At 43.0% G+C, this 19,037-nt stretch overlaps 1 protein-coding gene across 1 annotated transcript in view; it reads left to right on the top strand.

Moving 5' to 3' along the window:
• MYH15 (myosin heavy chain 15) overlaps positions 1-16,399 on the top strand; it is a 47,000-nt gene extending 30,601 nt beyond the window's left edge. The window contains exons 30-42 of the mRNA XM_009990356.2: positions 439-557; positions 1,039-1,235; positions 2,921-3,270; positions 3,495-3,619; positions 5,930-6,045; positions 8,064-8,256; positions 8,974-9,177; positions 10,204-10,329; positions 11,855-12,025; positions 12,551-12,655; positions 13,785-13,880; positions 14,386-14,523; positions 16,382-16,399. Of these exons, the coding sequence (XP_009988658.1) occupies positions 439-557; positions 1,039-1,235; positions 2,921-3,270; positions 3,495-3,619; positions 5,930-6,045; positions 8,064-8,256; positions 8,974-9,177; positions 10,204-10,329; positions 11,855-12,025; positions 12,551-12,655; positions 13,785-13,880; positions 14,386-14,523; positions 16,382-16,399 (1,958 nt within the window). The remainder of the gene's footprint in view (positions 1-438; positions 558-1,038; positions 1,236-2,920; positions 3,271-3,494; positions 3,620-5,929; positions 6,046-8,063; positions 8,257-8,973; positions 9,178-10,203; positions 10,330-11,854; positions 12,026-12,550; positions 12,656-13,784; positions 13,881-14,385; positions 14,524-16,381) is intronic.
• Positions 16,400-19,037: the final 2,638 nt, after the last annotated feature.

Raw genomic sequence — 19,037 nt, 5'->3', positions numbered from 1 at the left:
GAATTCTGTGGAAAACCAACATAAAGTAGTGAAGAAAAGTACAAACACAGCCAGCTACAACTGCACGTGAAAGTAAACATCAGTCTAGTCTGATCCATGAGCTGAACTAAAATTAATGAATCAAGGTATCGGTAGTACAAGTAATAAAAAACCCCCACAAAACCCACAAAAACAACCCAAACAAACATCTAAGGAAAACTATCCTAGTGAAGTGTCTGACAGTTATGACTTTGGAAGAAGCTTCACAAGAGGTCAGATAACAATCACTGTTACATCTTTTCCTCAGCAGAATTGGACAGGTGGGATTTTGATTTTGGCTGGGACTCTGTAATTTCCTGGTCTTACCTTTTTCCTTTTATTATTTTTTGTTTGTTTGTTTTTGTTTTGTTTTGTTTTGTTGTTTTGGGTTTTTTTTGTTTTTGTGAAATCCTATGGCAGGGGAATTTATAAGACAGCTTGAAGAGAAGGAGTCACTGATAAGTCAGCTGTCCCGGGGTAAAACATCATTTACACAACAGATTGAAGAACTTAGGAGACAATTAGAAGAGGAAACCAAGGTAATTCTTTGACTTTGTCCCAATTACTGAGACGGAATGGGGAAAACTGTTCATGTTAATTTGCAGCCTGGATAAAAGCTGAAATGAGGTATAGGAATGAGAATGCTTCCTGGTAATTGTACTGATAAAAGTTTCTGCTCCTGACTGAGGCAAGTTACAGGAGAAGAGTTTGGGAAAATAATCAGCGTCCATAATGCTAAATAAGACTTACCCAGTAGTATAGCCAAAATCTCAGACATTGCATCTTAAAAGTCTGGATGCTCCTCCAAAGATGTTAGATTATCTTCAGTGTTGATCGCTTCCTCAGCATGTCAGCAGTTAGGGATGGTTTCAAACACTTCTTACCTCACTTGACCTGGACTGTCAAGGCCAGAGGCAAAAAGAAAACAAGGCTTAAGCCTCTATTTGAATTTCTAGGGGCTGTTTGTTTGGGTTTTGCTGTAGGTAACCCTGCAATGCTGTGACCTTTCTATCCCTGCAGTCCAAAAATGCCCTGGCTCATGCCCTGCAAGCAGCCAGGCACGACTGTGATCTCTTGCGGGAGCAGTATGAGGAGGAGCAAGAAGCCAAGGCAGAGCTGCAGCGGGCTCTTTCCAAGGGAAATGCAGAAGTGGCACAGTGGAGAACAAAGTACGAGACTGATGCCATTCAGAGAACTGAGGAGCTGGAAGATGCCAAGTAAGTGGGTTACATGGGCTTCACCGTGCCCTTGACTGGCAGGACTGTGCTCCTGGGACTTCTTATAGTGCTAAGGAAATAGGGCAACCTGGTTGGAAAAATACCTCTGGCTCATTGCTGTCACGTGTGGCTGTCCTTCTGTTCTTTTTGTTGCTTGAACAGGTTGACATTTCTGTTGAGTCCTAGTCCATGGAGTAGTGGATGTGGATACTGGAGTTTATTTAAGAACTAACAAGATTAGATTACCCTACTTGGTTACCTCTCACACTCTCTTGCTTTGCCCCAGCCCAGTGCTATGTTACGCCAGTCTTGACTTCTCTTCCCAGCAGGGAGATGATGGCTGTCCTGGAAAAGCAGGGCAAAAAGTCATGGTGGCTCGTGCTATGCAGCTGCTGCCAGTTACCAGTCTCAGGCATTATTGGGCAAGATCTCTGAGCATCTCCAGTATCTGCCTCCATGCATCTCTGATCTGCAGGATCTTCCCCCACTTCCAGTATATTTTCTCCATCTAGAATCTCCACGTTCTTCTTTCCGGGCCCTCCTTTCTTTCCAGGACCATTTTGTGCCGTAACTCCCAGCTGCCTGTTTTCTCAATCTAAATAGGCTATGAACAAAAGCCCAAGGCACGACCAGCCTCCTAATTGATGGTTCTGATCTCATAGCTCTTAATTGGAGGAACATGACACTTTCATTTAGTCTTATAAAAATTTGCAGCCAGCCCATACTGGTTATAGCTAGCAAGTCGCAAGCTGCTGCTTGAGACTTCAAAAGTTCAATTTCAAATATTCACACACATACGCCCATGCACAAAATTATCTGCCACATGTCAGCATTTGTAATTTAAGCTGGGGTTTTTGCCTATCATAGTCCCTTCTCTCTAGATCCTTGATTTCCCTCTCCCTTTCCCTTGCCCCCCGCCCCCAGTTTTATCTTTTAAAACTGATTTATTGAGATACTCAACATGAGCTGGCAATGTGCGCTGGCAGCCCAGAAAGCCAACCGTATCCTGGGCTGCATCCAAAGAAGTGTGGCCAGCAGGTCAACGGAGGTGATTCTGCCCCTCTGCTCTACTCTCGTGAGATCCCACCTGGAATACTGCGTTCAGCTCTGGAGTCCCCAACACAAGGACATGGAGCTGCTGGAGTGAGTCCAGAGGAGGGCCGCGAAGATGATCCGAGGGCTGGAGCACCTCTGCTACGAAGACAGGCTGAGAGAGTTGGGGCTGTTCAGCCTGGACAAAAGAAGGCTCTGGGGTGATCTTACTGCAGCCTTCCAGTACTTAAAGGAGGCCTACAGGAAAGCTGGAGAGGGACTTTTGATAAGGGTATTAAGTGATAGGACAAGGGGCAATGGCTTTAAACTGAAAGAGGGTAGATTTAGATTGGATATAAGGAAGACATTTTTCACTCTGCGGGTGGTGAGGCACTGGAACAGGTTGCCCAGAGAAGTTGTGGATGGCCCGTCCCTGGAAGTGTTCAAGGCCGGGTTGGATGAGGCTTTGAGCAACCTGATGTAGTGGGAGGGTTTCCCTGCCCATGGCAGGGAAGTTGGAACTAGATGATCTTTGAGGTCCCTTCCAACCCAAACCATTCGATTATTCTATAATACTGCTTTGGTGTCAGTTTTTCTGGATAACATGGCAGCGGTGGCACCCAGTCATTTCACTGTCTCTTCCCACCTGATAGGAAGAAGCTTGCCGCTCGCCTGCAAGAAGCTGAGGAAGCGATCGAGGCAGCCAATGCCAAGTGCTCTTCTCTGGAAAAGACAAAGCACCGGCTGCAGAATGAGCTGGAAGATATGATGATTGACCTGGAGAAGGCCAACTCGGCGGCTGCCTCCCTGGACAAGAAGCAGCGTGGGTTTGACAAGGTAATCAATGACTGGAAGCAGAAGTACGAAGAGTCACAGGCTGAGCTGGAGGCTTCCCAGAAGGAAGCCCGTGGCCTCAGCACGGAGCTCTTCAAGCTGAAGAATGCCTATGAGGAGACGCTGGACCACCTGGAGACGTTGAAAAGGGAAAACAAGAACCTCCAAGGTAGGCTTTGTTCAGGCCCCACACCCGGGGCATTTACGAGAAAGTCTGTGCTTTCGAGTTGGTCAGGATAAAAAAGCTGCTGTAATCAAAGTAAGGCAGCACTCGTGCACAGACGAGCCCTTGAGGGAGCAGTTTGAGGTGAAGATCCTGTACTCGTGCTCCATGAATTGCAGTATGTTTAGGACACTCCGATCGCTAAATCCATCTGTCCTTTTTCGTTTCAGAGGAGATTTCTGATCTGACCAATCAGATTAGTGAAGGAAACAAGAGCCTCCATGAAATAGAAAAAATCAAGAAACAGGTCGAACAAGAGAAGTCAGAAGTTCAGCTGGCTCTGGAAGAAGCAGAGGTAAGGAAAGACAGCTCAAAGTGTAAAGCGTGTTTTTATCATGATTTTCCTTCCTTTTTCGTTCTCTCAGCAACACAATGGCCAATGTGTTGGTTGTTAGCAAGCGCAACCTCTCTGCACCCAGCTCCTCTGGGCTTGCTAGCTAGGGTTTTCAAGAGTGACTGGTGACTTTTGGAGGTGTCAGCTCTAAGATCATCAAGTGGAGGCCCTTTCCAAGGAGGTGCCTTGTAGGTTTTGGTTTTTTTGTTGTTGGGCTGGTTATTTTTTTTACCCTTTCAGGAAGCTCAGAAATCTTCTGCCCACCTCCTTCTCTCTCACTTCATCATAGAATATTTCAGTCTTTCAGGAAACAGGAACTGCTGAGAATTATGGCCTTATACTATTTTTATCAAATGTTTCTAGGATCTAGTTTCCAACAGCAAATTCACCATTTCCTGTTTTTGAGAATAAGAAAACAAACCTCCTGATGACTTTAAATTTTATAAGGTCTCAGACATTGTATTGCATACTGCAGCCTGCTTAAAAGAAATGGTAGCAGTCTCAGAAACCAAATGAAAACAGGCCATTTAGAAGTTCTTTGACTCTCATAGGAGTTTGGTAAGAACACTTAACTTACTGCATTAATTTCTACAGTGACAAGTACACATGTACCCAAGAGGAATGCCTCATCCCAGTTTCCAGAAACAAACAAATGAGCCAACTGGAAATCCTAGTTATTTACTTACAGGGCTGGGTTGTCAGTTTTTCTGGAAGTCTGGTGCATTGCAGAGCTAGGAAGAGGTCTAGGTGTTGCTGGTTAGAAGCAACACAGCACATAGCAAGGGATTTTTAGTGAAGGCTGCATTTCTTTTGAATTGTACTCCAAATAATATCTACTAAAATGAACATTGCCTTGTGACAGGCATCTGTTGATACCCTAAACACTGTGCAACTTCTTTTGTCTGTTACAGGATGCTTTATACTTTGCAGGGATTTCACAGCCAAACAAACAGGTGTCATGATCAGAGCAGAGGAAAGAGCATGTCTTTCTTCCACAGCTCTGGGATGTGGAGAGTGATTAACTGCTCTGTCAATGAACTTCTCTCACTAGAAAGAATACATCAGTTCTTGAGGGATCTAAGGGGCACACTTTACTTTCCTGGACTGTGTGGAACAGCTTCCTAAAGCTCAGTGAAATCAGGAACTAATGAAAGTAAAGTGGTGATGTATCTTATTTTAATTGTGAAAGAAATGTTTAATGTAGATTTTTCTCACTTCCTGTGAGTTTAGGTCTCCGGCAGTCACCACTGGTGACATAATACTCCTGTGTATTGTTCTCATTAACACGTTGTGGCTCCTTGGCATGAAGTGTTTGTTCCGTTGACCTGTAGCTGTTGCATGATGACCGGAGATTAGCAAAGATTTTGTACAGCTTTGTCTTCAGAACATCTCTTCTGTTTCCGTCATCTCTTGTGGGATGCATAGCTAAGCCTGTGCAATTCTACCCTTCAGAGAGCACTTCCAAAATATATGGTGCCCAGTTCTGCTTCCCTTCCCTGTTTGATGCAAGCAGCAAGGAGTCAGAATGCCGCTGAGCTTGGTTTATATGAGACCTGGAAGCCAGAGGCCCTGTTCTTTCACTACAGGCTGTTGTCAGCTTAGTTCTCGACTTCCGTATCAGAGAAATGTAAGAAAAAAGACATAGGAACGAATCTCCCTTTTTTCATAAAGTTGTCTTCATGTTAATTGGAAAGAGCAGACAGAGTGTTCTTGCATTTTGTCAGCATTCTTGCTGATGTCTGTTATTTCTTTCCTTGAAGTCATATCGCCTAATAAGATGTGTAAACAGGAGGCTTTCAACACTTCATGATTTGGAGAGAACTTTGTGAGCTGGTGGATGTGTGGACCCTGTCATCCTTCCAACAACAATCTTGCTTTAGCTTTTGCATATCCCTTACAAGCCTGTGAATTTCCAGAGGGTTTCTGTACTGGAGTGTGGAGCAGGGAACATCTGTTGATATCAAAACCATGCAGGCAGGGCCTAAGGTTTTTTTTTTGAGCTATGGCCTGTTTGACAATTTTTCCTCTGAGGAGCTTGCTGCTCAGTTTTCCATCTGCCAAGTTGCATTAGAAGCCAAATAAACACATTGTTTTGCCATGCAAGCTGCTCATGTCCTTGCCTAGAGAGAGAGGAACGGAGGAAAAGGTGCTATTTGCAACAGGAAGAAAAGTGTGAAGGGATCATCTTTTTGCAGCAGTTTGTGACTTAAAAAAAAAAAAAAAAAAAAAGGCAAATCCTGGCCTGCAAGCTCTTGATGCTTTCTATTTCAGGGAGCTTTGGAGCACGAAGAAAGTAAGACCCTTCGTTTTCAGCTTGAACTTTCTCAGCTTAAAGCAGATTTTGAAAGGAAACTGACAGAAAAGGAGGAAGAAATGGAAAATATAAGGTACTGTGCAGGAAGCAGCGTGTTTTTTTTAAGGGGAAGATCTCAAAAGACTAGAAATATTTTCGAGACCCAAGCCAGTCAAATGCACCACAGGTAGTTACACCAGCACCAGCAGATACTATCTGTCCCAGAATCCAAACCAGCTCTGATTATTTGCCAAAGGGTAGCCCTACCACATTACCACTTCTTAGTTCAAATATTCCTGCCAGTTTAGACTCTGCTATCACACACATAAGCCCATCACAGATATCACGCAGCAGCCATAACACAATTTACTGGCACAACCAAAGTCACAGCAGACCAAGGGCCACCAAGTCTGTAAGTTTACAGTATGAAGACAAGTAGGTCTAGAGAGCTGCATTCTCCTAATCCTCTACAATGGCTGCCTCCTGAGGGAAACCACAGGCAAAATCAGCAGTACTGCCTCAGTGGTGCTCAAACCTTTGTTATCTGAAGGCAATCTTTACCTCTGCGCTTAGTTAATTTATGCAGTTACAGCTACACTGATCGTGGGAGGATGTGAGGAGTTTGCCATTGTGTGTACACCACTTGGGTAAGCAGTGAGAGTTGCAGAGGTGCAGAAAGTATGAACATAAAAGGAGAGGAGCTTGCCCGTGAAAGGGCTAAATGGGAAAAATGGAAAGCAATTAGACAACAAGAGGATGATGTCTTTTGTGTCTCCCCTCCCACCCAGCACAAACGCTAGTCTGAAGAGTTTCATTCTCAAAATGACGCTATGCTGGGCCAGATTGACGGCAATGTGTGCATGTGCAGTCCTTCAGAAAACACTGCCCTTGAATTAGTGTTGCAGCGCTATTAACCCAGGAACCATGTTGTTGTTTGTTGGCAGGCTAAAGGGTAGGGAAGAAGTCCGAGGCCCGCCTTAGCTGGTGTAGATACAAGGACTGATATGTTAATATCAATATGTTAGTATGTTTTGGCCCTTTCAGATACTATCTTCTGATGTCCTGCAGATGTCTGGACTACAGAGATCTCAGGACAAGCAATCCTAATTAGTGTCTTCTGTCTCAGCTTTGTTATGAGTGTTTTGCTGCTAAGCTGTTCAGCAGACGTGCTGTGTTGTTCCCTGGGCATCTAGGGCACGGTTCAGTATCTTGCTGAAGCAATAAGGCCCTCAAGGTTTTCCTTGTTGACTCGGTGATTTCCCAGAACTCCTACGCTTTCAGCAGAACCTGGCCAGCAGCAAGATAAGCATTCCCCTGCGTGAGTCATATTCTGTGCTTTGAGTTACCTTCTGGTTGTAAGAGAGCAAAGCTTTTCATTGCAGGACTTGGCTGTTACAGAGCCAAGACAATTAAGCACCTGTCTGTATCTGCTTTGTGATCTTTAAATTGGCACTGAGCTGCCTTTCACAGGCGGACCAGGCTGTTAATTAGGGTGGGCTTAATCTCTTCTACCTTTAGACATTCATCACACAGACTTCTGTTCCTGAGTTATTCCTCTTACAATTGAGCATAAGAAATGTGTTTCAACATCTACCTTAAGACACAATAAATTGTAGCTTACACATGCCATCTATTATAAAAAGTGCCTACAGTAATTAGCTTAGAACGTAGCTGCCTACCTTCAGTTTGATTAATCCCCTCCACTCATGCCTTCATAAAAAGGCTGAGGTGTAAAACATCTCAGTAAACATCTTGATGAGTGACTGCTAAGCTTGAAGTGCTGCTTGTTATGTTCAAACTTGTACTTGCTTGGGTTTACAAGAGATCTGAGAGAGCTCCTTGCTCCAATATTGCCAAAGGAAACACGGGAGAAGGGTGCTATAGGTGCTTACAGATCAGTAGTTAGCTGAGGGTGTGAAGCATACCAGCCAGTTAGACAGCAGTGAAGCACTAGAAACCTGTGCTGTGTATGCCATTCAGAAATATATTATTTCTGGAAATGAGACGTTTTCAGAAAGTGAAGTACCATTGCAGGTAGTTCCACATTCCTGTGCAGAGAGGAAAATTGCTCCATTCACCCCTCGTGTCCTTTTTACATTATTTCATAATCAGGAGAAATCAGCAACGAGCCATAGATTCACTGCAGTCCACCCTTGATTCTGAAGCCCGGAGCAGAAATGAGGCCATCCGGCTCAAGAAGAAGATGGAAGGGGATCTCAACGAGATGGAAATCCAGCTCAGCCATGCTAACAGGCATGCTGCAGAAGCAACAAAGTCAGCACGTGTCTTGCAGACACAAATAAAGGTACTCCAAGAGCTGCTGGTCCCAAGCACCCATTGGTAGGAGTGGGATACGTTTTGTTAGCACAGAGCAAAACAGCTGTGGTGCTAATAATTAAGAGAGAAGCTACTCCCAAAGACTTGCAGGGAATGCCCTTAGTGATCAGATCTGGCCTAAGAGAATACTGAAGTATGAATTTCTTCTAAGACTTGCATACAAGCTGGATGAGATCCATTCACAAAACCCTTGCTGGCTACAGCCTCCTGCAGGGGCAGAAAGCTAGAGCATGAGGAACTGAAAATCTATGATCTTCTTGTGAGCTTGCAAGTCCTTTAAAAGTGGAGAGCAAGACAGCTGGCTGGAGTACAGGGAGTGTGTGTATATTCAGCTTTGTTGTTTGCTTCAACATTTGTAATAGCTTTAAAAAAAAATTAAAAATGCTTTGCTAAGGCACCTCTTAAGTCATCTCCTCTCCCACGCCTAAGCAGCTAGTTCTGCCTCAGGCAGAGCTGCCAGCTCTGACAGATTTGAACGCACGGGTTTTTTCCCCCATTGCACTACACACTACAAAAACTATTCAGCTTACAGTGTGGAGGAAGCCTTTCTCCAATAAAGAAGCACTGAAATTCCTGAGGGTGGGCCCCATGCAACCTCTGCAATCTGGGATCCTCTTACGAAAGCACAGTGGCTTGAAATGGAGTCGCACTGGTAAAAAAACCCCAAACATCTGTTTTGTTACAGGAGCTTCAGGTGCAGCTGGATGACTCGGGACATGTGAATGAAGATCTCAAGGAGCAGCTGGCAGTCTCTGACAGGAGGAACAATCTTCTCCAGTCGGAGCTGGATGAGCTGAGGGCTTTGCTGGACCAGACTGAACGGGCACGGAAGCTGGCAGAGCATGAACTGCTGGAGGCCACGGAACGTGTGAACCTGCTTCACACTCAGGTTGGCTTTTCCTCTGCCCTGTCCCCCACTTGGTTAAACTAAGCCTTGTCTAGTAAGCACTGACACTGTTTGTCCACGGCCGTCATAAGTCAGACACACCTTGCCCTCTTCCAAGGGAGAAAATGAGGGAAAGGAAGTAAGTCACTCTGTAAATATGACACTTCACTCCCTTCAAGTTTGCTGGAATTGATGATTCAGCCAACTGCTTTAAACGGTTTCCAGAAAAAGCAATGACGGAAAATAACAAGAGTAAATTTCTTTCCTTGTTCCGTGTTGTTAAACCAGCTTCTTGCTTTAGTTAAGCCATGGCTGGCATGATGCAGCGTTTCTTTGGAGAAGCAGTGCTTCAGGGCGTTGGTGTTGCTCAGGAATGAAAACTGCAGAGGCTGGGTTCTAACAATAGGCATTTTGTGCAGGGCAGGAAACTACCCCGCAGCAAAGCGCTCTCTGCCACGTCTTATGTCTTCATTAATACGGGCCTTTGGTCTTTGTCACGATGGACACTGCAGCTTTTACAGGGCCATGGAGGGGCATGTCCTGACTCACCAGCATTTTTGCTACAAAACCAAAGCTTCTCTTCACCAAATAATTAACGGTCAGAAGGAAATGAACATGTGCTACAAACTGGTGATGTTTGGCAATGTTTCTTCCAGCCTATGATGCCATGGGGCTTCTGCTTTAATCACCTCATTGACTAACTGATTATGGATCCTTAGCTTTAAAAAACAAACTGGCTTATTCATTCTTCTATGTCAGCCTCTTGCTTATTATTTCATCTAAACCAAAACCTGAATATTTACAGCTTTGATAGTATTTTTAATATTTCCTCAGTCTGAAGCTAAGCTACATAGTAAAGGTCAGCCCTTACCACGTACCCGGGTCTCCATTCCCAAATATTGTTCTGTGTAATACAGGAGTTGCAAAAACCAGTAAGCCTTGAGGTCCTATGGTATTTAGAGAAGTTATGTCTCTAATCATCACTTTTCTTCCTTTTCCACTGTTCGTTTGGGGAAAACTTAATAAAAGAACACAAGCCTGATCAATCAAAAGAAGAAGCTGGAGGGTGACATTTCCCAGATGCAGAATGAAGTGGAGGAATCGATCCAGGAGTGCCGGAATGCAGAGGAAAAAGCCAAGAAAGCAATCACAGATGTAAGTAGGCTGGTTCCTTGCTCATTTCTTTTCTCTACCGCAAGTCTCGGAACAACCAAGTAAGTATTTCCCAGGTCACCATCTCTACGCTTGATACAAAGCCCATACAACCAAAGCACTCCACAGTTATCTGGAGGTAACGAAACTACAAAATAAAACAGGCTAGAGGTAAAAAGAGGACGGTTGTTTTGTTGTCTGTCGGGTTTTTTTTGTCCTGAGAATGCAGTTTCCACTCATCCTCTAAGTCTCAGGTCATTATCATCTTTGAATCAGGTGAACCATAGGATGGGTTGAGTTGGAAGAGACCTTAAAGATCATCTAATTCCAACCTCCTTGCCATGTGCAGGGACACCTTCCACTATATCAGATTGCTCAGAGCCTCATTCAACCTGGCCTTGATACACCTGGCCTATCATACACCTGGACAGGCTAAACCAGTTCAGACTGAACTAGTGCTAACTCATCTCCTGGTGTACATAGAACCTGATGTGAGAAACGAAAATACTGAATGCCAAACAAGGTACCCTAAAACTAGGTCTCTATTGAAAAAACATGAGGCCTAAGATCCCAGCAGGAGAGAAAGAGTACATTTTCTCTCTAGGGAAGACAACAATTTGGATAGGTATAGTTTCATTTCCCACAGACCTGGAGAAATCCATGTCTTCAGCTTTCAGCTGATGTTTCACATCTTACCAACAGATAAAATGAAAGCTAAAGCTGCAGGTTTCTGTGAGTTACATGTCTGGAGTGCCTGGACAAAGCTATTCCTGTACCATGGTCTTTAATGCTTCTCAGCTGACAGCACTATTACTGCCTGCCAGAGAGAAGATGCTGATTGTCCTTGATTCAGCTCCAGCCTGGATTGCAATGACTGCTGTCTTCCAACAACTGTTCAGTGATGGGTACAAAATCTTTAAATGGCTCTTGGTGGCAGGGACAAACGTCAAAGCAGAAATGAGCTAATTGGCATCCTTGTTACTTGTCTTGCAGAACAGCCAGGGACTATGTAAGATGTTGAAACTCAGCTTTCTATCCCAGCACAGTCTGCAGAAACTGCTCTGCTGTTACAGCCGCTCAGGCAGCACTGGTCTATGGCTGTGCAAGGAAATTTGTCTGCCAGTTGAATTGATCTGCTACCTTTCGAGAGCTCCAAAGACCAAGATTAGATTTTGAATAAGTTCTAGGTAAAACATCTCTAGCGAATGGCACAAGCTTACTTGTAGGCTTTATAAATGAGGATATTATATAACACAGGTACTAAAAGGAAAAAAAAAAAAAAAAAGGTGGGAGGGAAAACCTTAAATCACAGCATTAGCATATGGAGGAAAAAAAAGGCCTCCAAGGCTATTCTGTCTTTGTGTTTTCTCTGTCCAGGCAAGGTATGAACACACAAGATATTCTCTGTAGCTTTGGGTACAGTGAATGATCCAAGTAGTGGATAATCCAAGATCGATCTCCTATCGTTTCTTCTGAGACATAATTCAGTAGCATAAGAGAGCTGCTGTAAAATGTGGCTGTTTTTCAGGCAGCAATGATGGCTGAGGAGCTTAAAAAGGAGCAGGATACTAGTGCTCACTTGGAAAGAATGAAGAAGAACATGGAGCAAACCATTAAAGATCTCCAGAAGCGACTGGATGAAGCAGAACAAATAGCCCTGAAGGGTGGCAAGAAGCAGATCCAGAAACTGGAATCCAGGGTAAGTTTGTGATCAAACTAGGGAACACTATCTCCTGACTTATAGAACTGGGACCAGGAAGGTGCCCTAGGACTGCCTGGTAGGTTCATAGAGGCCAATAGGGGATACTATGAACTTCCCTCTGTTTCACAAAACGCAGAGTAGTTCTTGGAGACATGCTGCCCCTTCATCCAGTTACAACGAGCTGTTGTAGCACAGCAGATGACCAAGCCCTTGATTTAAAAAAAAACCCAAAACCAAACCAAAACCAAAAAAGGACACAACGTCTAAAACCAGGAAAAGCCTCTGCAATGCTTGCTTCAATTAAACTCTTTTTGGCCTTTGCATATGTCTGCACCTTTGATTGCTGGTGCAGCTTAAACACATTTATGAAAAAGCAGAATAGAAAGGTTACATTTTGATCTGTTCCTGAAATTTGATGCTCTGGTGATACTGAGAAAATGAGCACTTCTTAAACTGTCAACTAAACTATTTGCTGCTTTGTATACAGGTAGCATAATGGCAAGGGTTTTTCCTTTTTTGCAGGTTCGAGAGCTGGAGAATGAACTTGAGACTGAACTCCGTCGCAACTCAGATGCTCAAAAAGGAGCCCGCAAGTTTGAGAGACGCATAAAAGAGTTGACTTACCAGGTGCGCTGAGGACCGCAGTGACCACTAGGTCACTGGAAAGAAATGTTCTCCCAAACAGCATCTTAAGTTGCCTCAGTGTTTCAGTGAAGGATGACATTACCCAGAGCTCTCTGATTGTAGGAAGCATGAGGGATAGGAGGAACATCTCCCTAGGACTACCATCATCATGCCTGACTCATTGTGAATAATGTTAGAAGGTCTCTGCTGCTAGGATTTGGACAGTTTTAGCACAGGATTAATATGGAGCAGGCTTAGATGACCATTCACACTGCAAGAGAAGAAAGAGCCCAGCTGTCTCTCAGGTGTGCTGATGTGGCTACGAGCCAGAAGCATTCAGTTGACTGTAATGCATCATTCAGTTGACTATAATACCTCATTCAGTGTAGGGTTGCCCAGTCCCAGGACTCTGTCACCTATTGCTGAATGGCAAGGTCTAGTCATGAGCCTCCTGCAGGTTTGCTAACAGCTGCTGTTGCTGCTTGCCTTTCAAAAAAGATCTTCAGCACAGAGCACTGATCCTTTTGCTTTCAACAGCATTCTTAAGAAGACAATCCCATCCATCTGTTTTAGGAGCTTATTTAGCCCCCTACCTGTTGTTTTACTCTGACTTTTGTATGCAGAGGCTGAAGGTTGTTTTCTTAGAATACAGTGTGCAGGCAGAATTAGCTGGTCCTTCTGCTTATGGACTGTGACAGCTTAAACTTGGCTCCTTTTACCAGAGATGCCTCCAAACCAGACTTTAAAATATGCAAATTGCACATTTTCAGGCCCTCCCATATAATGACAAGAGTGCTCCTCGCCCCTGAGTGAGGAACTCCGTGTGTATGTATGTATGCGTATATCTCTGAAAGTGTGTGCACATAGATATATATGTTTATATATATATCTATGTTTACATACAGGCAAATGAGGAGGGTACTCTCTTTTAGTCCTCAGCCTCTAGGCTTACATAAATTTCTATAGGTTGCTTGAAGATGTTTCTCATCTATACACAGGGTGATCCCAATATGGCTTGTCTGTATTTTGAACTATATGTTTCTAAAATTATATACATGGCAGCCAAACCTATTTCATTGTGGGAGATGCTTTAGGCCTTTTTACACTGCCAACTAATGGTGTTTTGATACAGTCAGAAGAAGATAAGAAGAATCTGGCTAGGATGCAAGATCTGATTGACAAGCTACAATTAAAAGTGAAGAGCTACAAGCACCAAGCAGAGGAAGCTGTAAGTAACTATTTGGGCCCTTTTTCCTTTGAGAAATTTATTGTCCTAAAGCCACAATATTTAATCCATAGAAGCTTTTAATACAAATACACATTTTGTGTGTGCATTAATATTTATATTGATATAAATCTTGTATGTATAAATATATTTATAATATATAAAAAATATGTAGTGTATGTATTGATCAGAGTTAAGAAAAGGTATTCAATTTTACTCTCAGATTGAAGTATAATTTGCAAGGAAAGGGGGAAAGGGAAGGAACAGGAAAGACGTTTTTCCTCCTAGTTCCTCAGGAGGCATGCTGAGAACTTCTCATTTCACTTAACATGGAGAGCGCCACTAGAAACATCAACTCTGTGAAACAACAATTTCACTTCTTCAGGAAGCAAATGGTTCCCATACAGCTGTTATGTAGTCATGCTGAGCACTTTCCGTCCCACTTGAAATGGAAAGCTTCGTTTCACGCAGACAGGAGGAAATCAGCTGCACTGTTTTCTCTCACCAGGAAGCTCAAGCCAATCTGTACCTCTCGAAGTACAGAAAACAGCAACACGATCTGGACGATGCTGAAGAACGGGCTGAAATAGCTGAATCTCAAGTTAATAAGCTGAGGAGCAAGTCAAGAGATATTGGCATGAAAAAGGTATGGTTACACTGTATGGGGTAAAAGTGACTGTTTAATACACAGTAGTGGATGCTACATATGCAGGAAGATCTGTTACATCTCCTGAAGTAGCATGGACTAGAATAAATTCTTTTTTACTACATTTTTTAGTTTTAGTCTACCCTTTATTTTAACATTAAGGTAAGCCTTTAAAACAGCAATCTGATGCTTAGGCAAAAAGAATTCTCTATCCTCTTGATGTTGTCATTTAACCTCTGTGCTCAGCAGCCAGAAGTTTCCAGAACTGGTGATTTTTTAATTTTTTTTTTTATGGGATATTAAAAAGCTCCATCTTTTTTTCCCTCCAACGATGTCAATTTCTATGTATGTAATACAGCCTGGGGATTACTGCACTAGCAGATTGCCAGATATTTTAACTCTTTCAATGAACTTGTATTGATTTCAAGAGCTGAAAGAAAATAAAATATTAGTGATTAGTCACTTGGGTGCTGGGAAGTAATTAGTAATTAGAAATACATTTGTGGTGGTTTGCACTGGAGCAGAATGGTAGTAGAATAATACTGATGAAACTAAAAGGTGCCTAAAAACTTGGTCTGGAACTGCAAGCAAACCTTTGCTTATCTATGCTTGCCTTGTGGCAACCAGGGCAAGTAAGAGTGGGGCTGTTAGTTGTGGGAACGATATAAAGAGGAGCTGGGTCATTGCTTTATCTATTTCATTTTTAAGAGAAACATAAACTGCCATGCTTAACATCCCATAAGTTTTATGGGTGTGACAGCTCCTGAGTCAAGAAAGAGGGGAAAAAAAACCACTTTTCTGTATAATTTTGTTGGGTTTATCACACCTGATCCCACTTTCCTTCTCTTTTTTGTATCCACCAATCTGTGTGAGGAAACACTCCAATTTCAGCTTTTATATTGGACTATTAAAGTCACCTTTGACTGATATAAATGACTGTAGCTCCATGGCCTAGAGTAGAGCTACATTAAAACTGCATGAAGATCTGGTCTCTTTCACATTTACATATGATGGAAGCAGTACTGTAACTGAAGCTCAAAAGAAATTTTGCAGCTTTTAAGAGTAAAAAATTTCCAAATATTTTTCTTTAAATTATTCCATCCCTACAAAAAGAACCCCAAAACTCATATATAAGTTCACAAAGCCATGGCATCACACAGACACTGAAACAGGTAAACCATGGGAGTAATTAATTCTATTAAGAGTGCTGTTTATTCCCCACTTCGTACTAGTACCCTCTTTCTGCCTCAAATACGCAAAAGTCACAGAAAAGTGGATGCCTATTTCTGTTAGTCAGATGCTAGTTTGCTGGCACCAATTCCAGCTCTGGCTTATAGCAGGGTATCATGCTGTCAAAAGATGAGCTCAATGACAGAGGTGTCATCTCCACAAAAAGCGACTTGTGGCAGTAATGGCAGCAGCTGCCAGGAAACATGTTCAGGTAGCAAGTGCTGTCCCAAAAGTCATGACACATCCCCTTTGGGGAGAGAAAGGCACTGGAGATACTACTTTAATTGTGCAGCATTAGAAACATGTTGTCTACTGCTACTAGCACCTGTGCTCCTGGAAACTCTGGGAAGTGTGTGTGATTCAAAACGAACACCACCATCTATTGAAACAGGGTTGTATGGAAGTCATCTGCTGTCGAAGGGATATATACTCTAGCGTGAGGACAAGAAACCTGTACAAGGTTTGCTGCAGTAAGATGCTGAAGGTTGGCTAGATGAGTGCTAGATACAAACGGGTAATACCAGGAAGCAGAAGCATTAGTGGAGAAGCTTTTGTCATTTACTTGTGAACTTACTCCAAAACCCCTTCAACACTTCAATTTTTAACAGTTGTATCAATTGCATTTCAGGTTCACGAAGAGGAGTAAATACAGTCCAAGCTGACAGATATGAGAAGATGCTTGATATAATCAGGCACAACTGACAGCAGATGTAGAAAAAAATGAGCACTTACAGAAATAAACATCAAGTGAAAATCCAAAGAGACTATATAGTGCATTCCATTTATTTCTTTGTGTTTCTATTTTGCTGAGCCCCAGGGATCAATAAAAGATTACATCTTGCCAACAGCCCACTTCATTGTGCTGGACCAAATTCTAATTGGCAGATCTCTGACAAAATCAAAACCACAGGCAAATCCAGTCATGCTTCACAGCCTCATGTATTTCACATGCAGATTGTTAAAGCAGCACAGATTAAACCTGTGCTGGGGAACAGCCCTTAAAGGTAGGGTACCTCAGCTTCCACCTGTCCTGCTAGTCAGAGTCTGTAGGAGTTTTGCAGGAGAGCAGAAAGTGAACTTTTTCATATGAACAGTCAGATTAGAAGCTTCCGCTACTACCAGCCTGTTGCGGCCGAAGACGGGGAAGCAAGACGCATCAATATGATGAGTAAAAAGGCTTCCGCTTTATTCTGTGATACTGCTCTTTTTATAGCATAGCTCAGTTCTGTGCACGCTTTCATGCGCTGTACTTAGCAAGCTAATTGGTCTAACACTACTGTTCACGCGACAAGCACGAGTATGATACACACTGTGATTGGATACAGATTTCTATATTTGTTACAATATTTTAATATTTTTGCAGTTAGTATGTTTTGCTCAGAATCTTGTTTTTCATAGTTTCATCCTTCTTGTTTTTTTCCCAGGGACAGTGTGTTTTTCACAGCTTCAACCTACCTTCTTATCTCAAGGACAGTGTTCTTTTTATATTCGCTGATACACATTCCTTACTGTTAACACTTTGGCTGCAACATCTCCCCCTCTTTTTTCAAAAACGGCGTGCGCTATAGCTGACAAGCGTTGGGTCACACATTGCATTAAGCATGGTCCAAAAAGCAAAAGAAAGCCTAACAACAAAAGAGGCCCTAAGCACGTTTTGATGAGATCTCTCAACCAACCATCTATTCCCCAGGAAGTCAACCATCCATCGATGCCATCTACCTCTTTCAAGGCATGTAGTTTGTCCTTTAGTTGTTTAAGTTTTCTATGCACTGACTCTCCTGGACCTGTTAAATTCATACAACACATTCCTTCGATCTCTTCGCAACCATGCCCATGGGCTAAAAGCAAATAGTCAATCGCTGCTCTGTTTTGCAATACCGCATGATTTACGCTTTCTACGTCTTTCGTTAATTCATCTAGAATGCTGGATGTTAAGTTTATCTCGTCACGAGCCCAGCAACCTAGTTGTTTTGCTAAGGTGAGCGCTTTTGCTGCTGCTAACCCTGGGAAAAGTGTGGAGGCAGCTACTCGTCCAAATTCACTCCAAAATGTGGGATTGCCTACACTGCTACAGTCTAGATCATGTAGGCTTCTTTTTCTCCTGGTGTGATTTTCACTCCATTCTCTTAATATTGGGATGGAATAAGGCTAGTTGGCCTAAATAACAAGGACTTCCTTGTGGTTGTTTTGGAATGCCATTCCATGCCCTGTCCCCACAAATTAAGAAAATTCCTTTGGGCAACCTTCGAGGTTCAGTAATGTTGCTGCCATTGCAGCTCGAGTATAGAAAGCGAAGTACCGATGCGCTGTCAAGATTAGAGTCTAAGGTTGCCCATAGTTTCCTGTTTTTATTCAAGTTGTTTGGGTCTAATGGCAAAAATGAAAACCATCCTCCTATTTTCCCAGCGGTAGTGTTTGCATGCATACTACCAAGCAGGTCTAGTTCTTCTGGATTAGACTGGAGGGAAGCATTAAGTGCATGAATAAGCCGGCATTGTACTGCTCCGTCATACTGTTGAGGGGTCGCTCTATAGATTGTTGTGGTATTGAAGTTGCTATATGTTAGGTTAGTGGTGTTTACTAGCCCTCTAAAGGCTGCCACTTTCCATGTTGGTACTCCTATGAGACAGGTACGGAATGGGTTTCCAATACCACCCAGGGCTAGGCAAATTGATGACTGGTTTGTTTTGTTAGCAATGGTTACCCAAATGTTGTCTCTCGGGCTGATGGAGTTGATTCCATAGGTCATTTGGCACCAAACTAAGATTCCTGTTACTATAGGTATTGTCTTACCAATAAACTCCTCCATCCTTGTCATGATGTCTACACTGCCTCTGATATCTGGTACCCAACACTTGTGTCTTTTGTGCTACTTCTACAACAGTCAGTAGTTTTTGTAACCTAAAGGCTGCGTGTGCTAATATAGCTTCTTCTGCACTTTCAAACAATGCAGTTAACCTTTGTCGTGAAGCGTTCTCTATTTTAAGCCAAGCAGCGAGCGCCTGGTATGGGTTAATATCTAAAGCGTGTCTACAATCTGCACAGCCTTGCACTGCGTCACGTTGCGATTCATGACATATGCGACTACAACCTCCGCACTCTATAGTTATAATTTCTAAATTCCTACATCTACACCTGCAGTGTGTTAGCGGGTATAATTTTGCAGCTTTGCGTGTACGTATCAGACTACGGATAAAGGCAAAATCTATCTCATCTGGATCAGAGTCGTCTAATATGTTCTTTGGAAGATTTAGCACTTCTTCTATTCTTCTGCAGAAAGGTCC

The sequence above is a fragment of the Tauraco erythrolophus genome, chromosome 1, assembly GCF_009769465.1.
Source record: "Tauraco erythrolophus isolate bTauEry1 chromosome 1, bTauEry1.pri, whole genome shotgun sequence".
NCBI classification, from domain to species: domain Eukaryota; kingdom Metazoa; phylum Chordata; class Aves; order Musophagiformes; family Musophagidae; genus Tauraco; species Tauraco erythrolophus.
The sequence above is the reverse complement of the archived record's forward strand: the minus strand, read 5'-3'. Positions and strand labels throughout refer to the sequence as shown.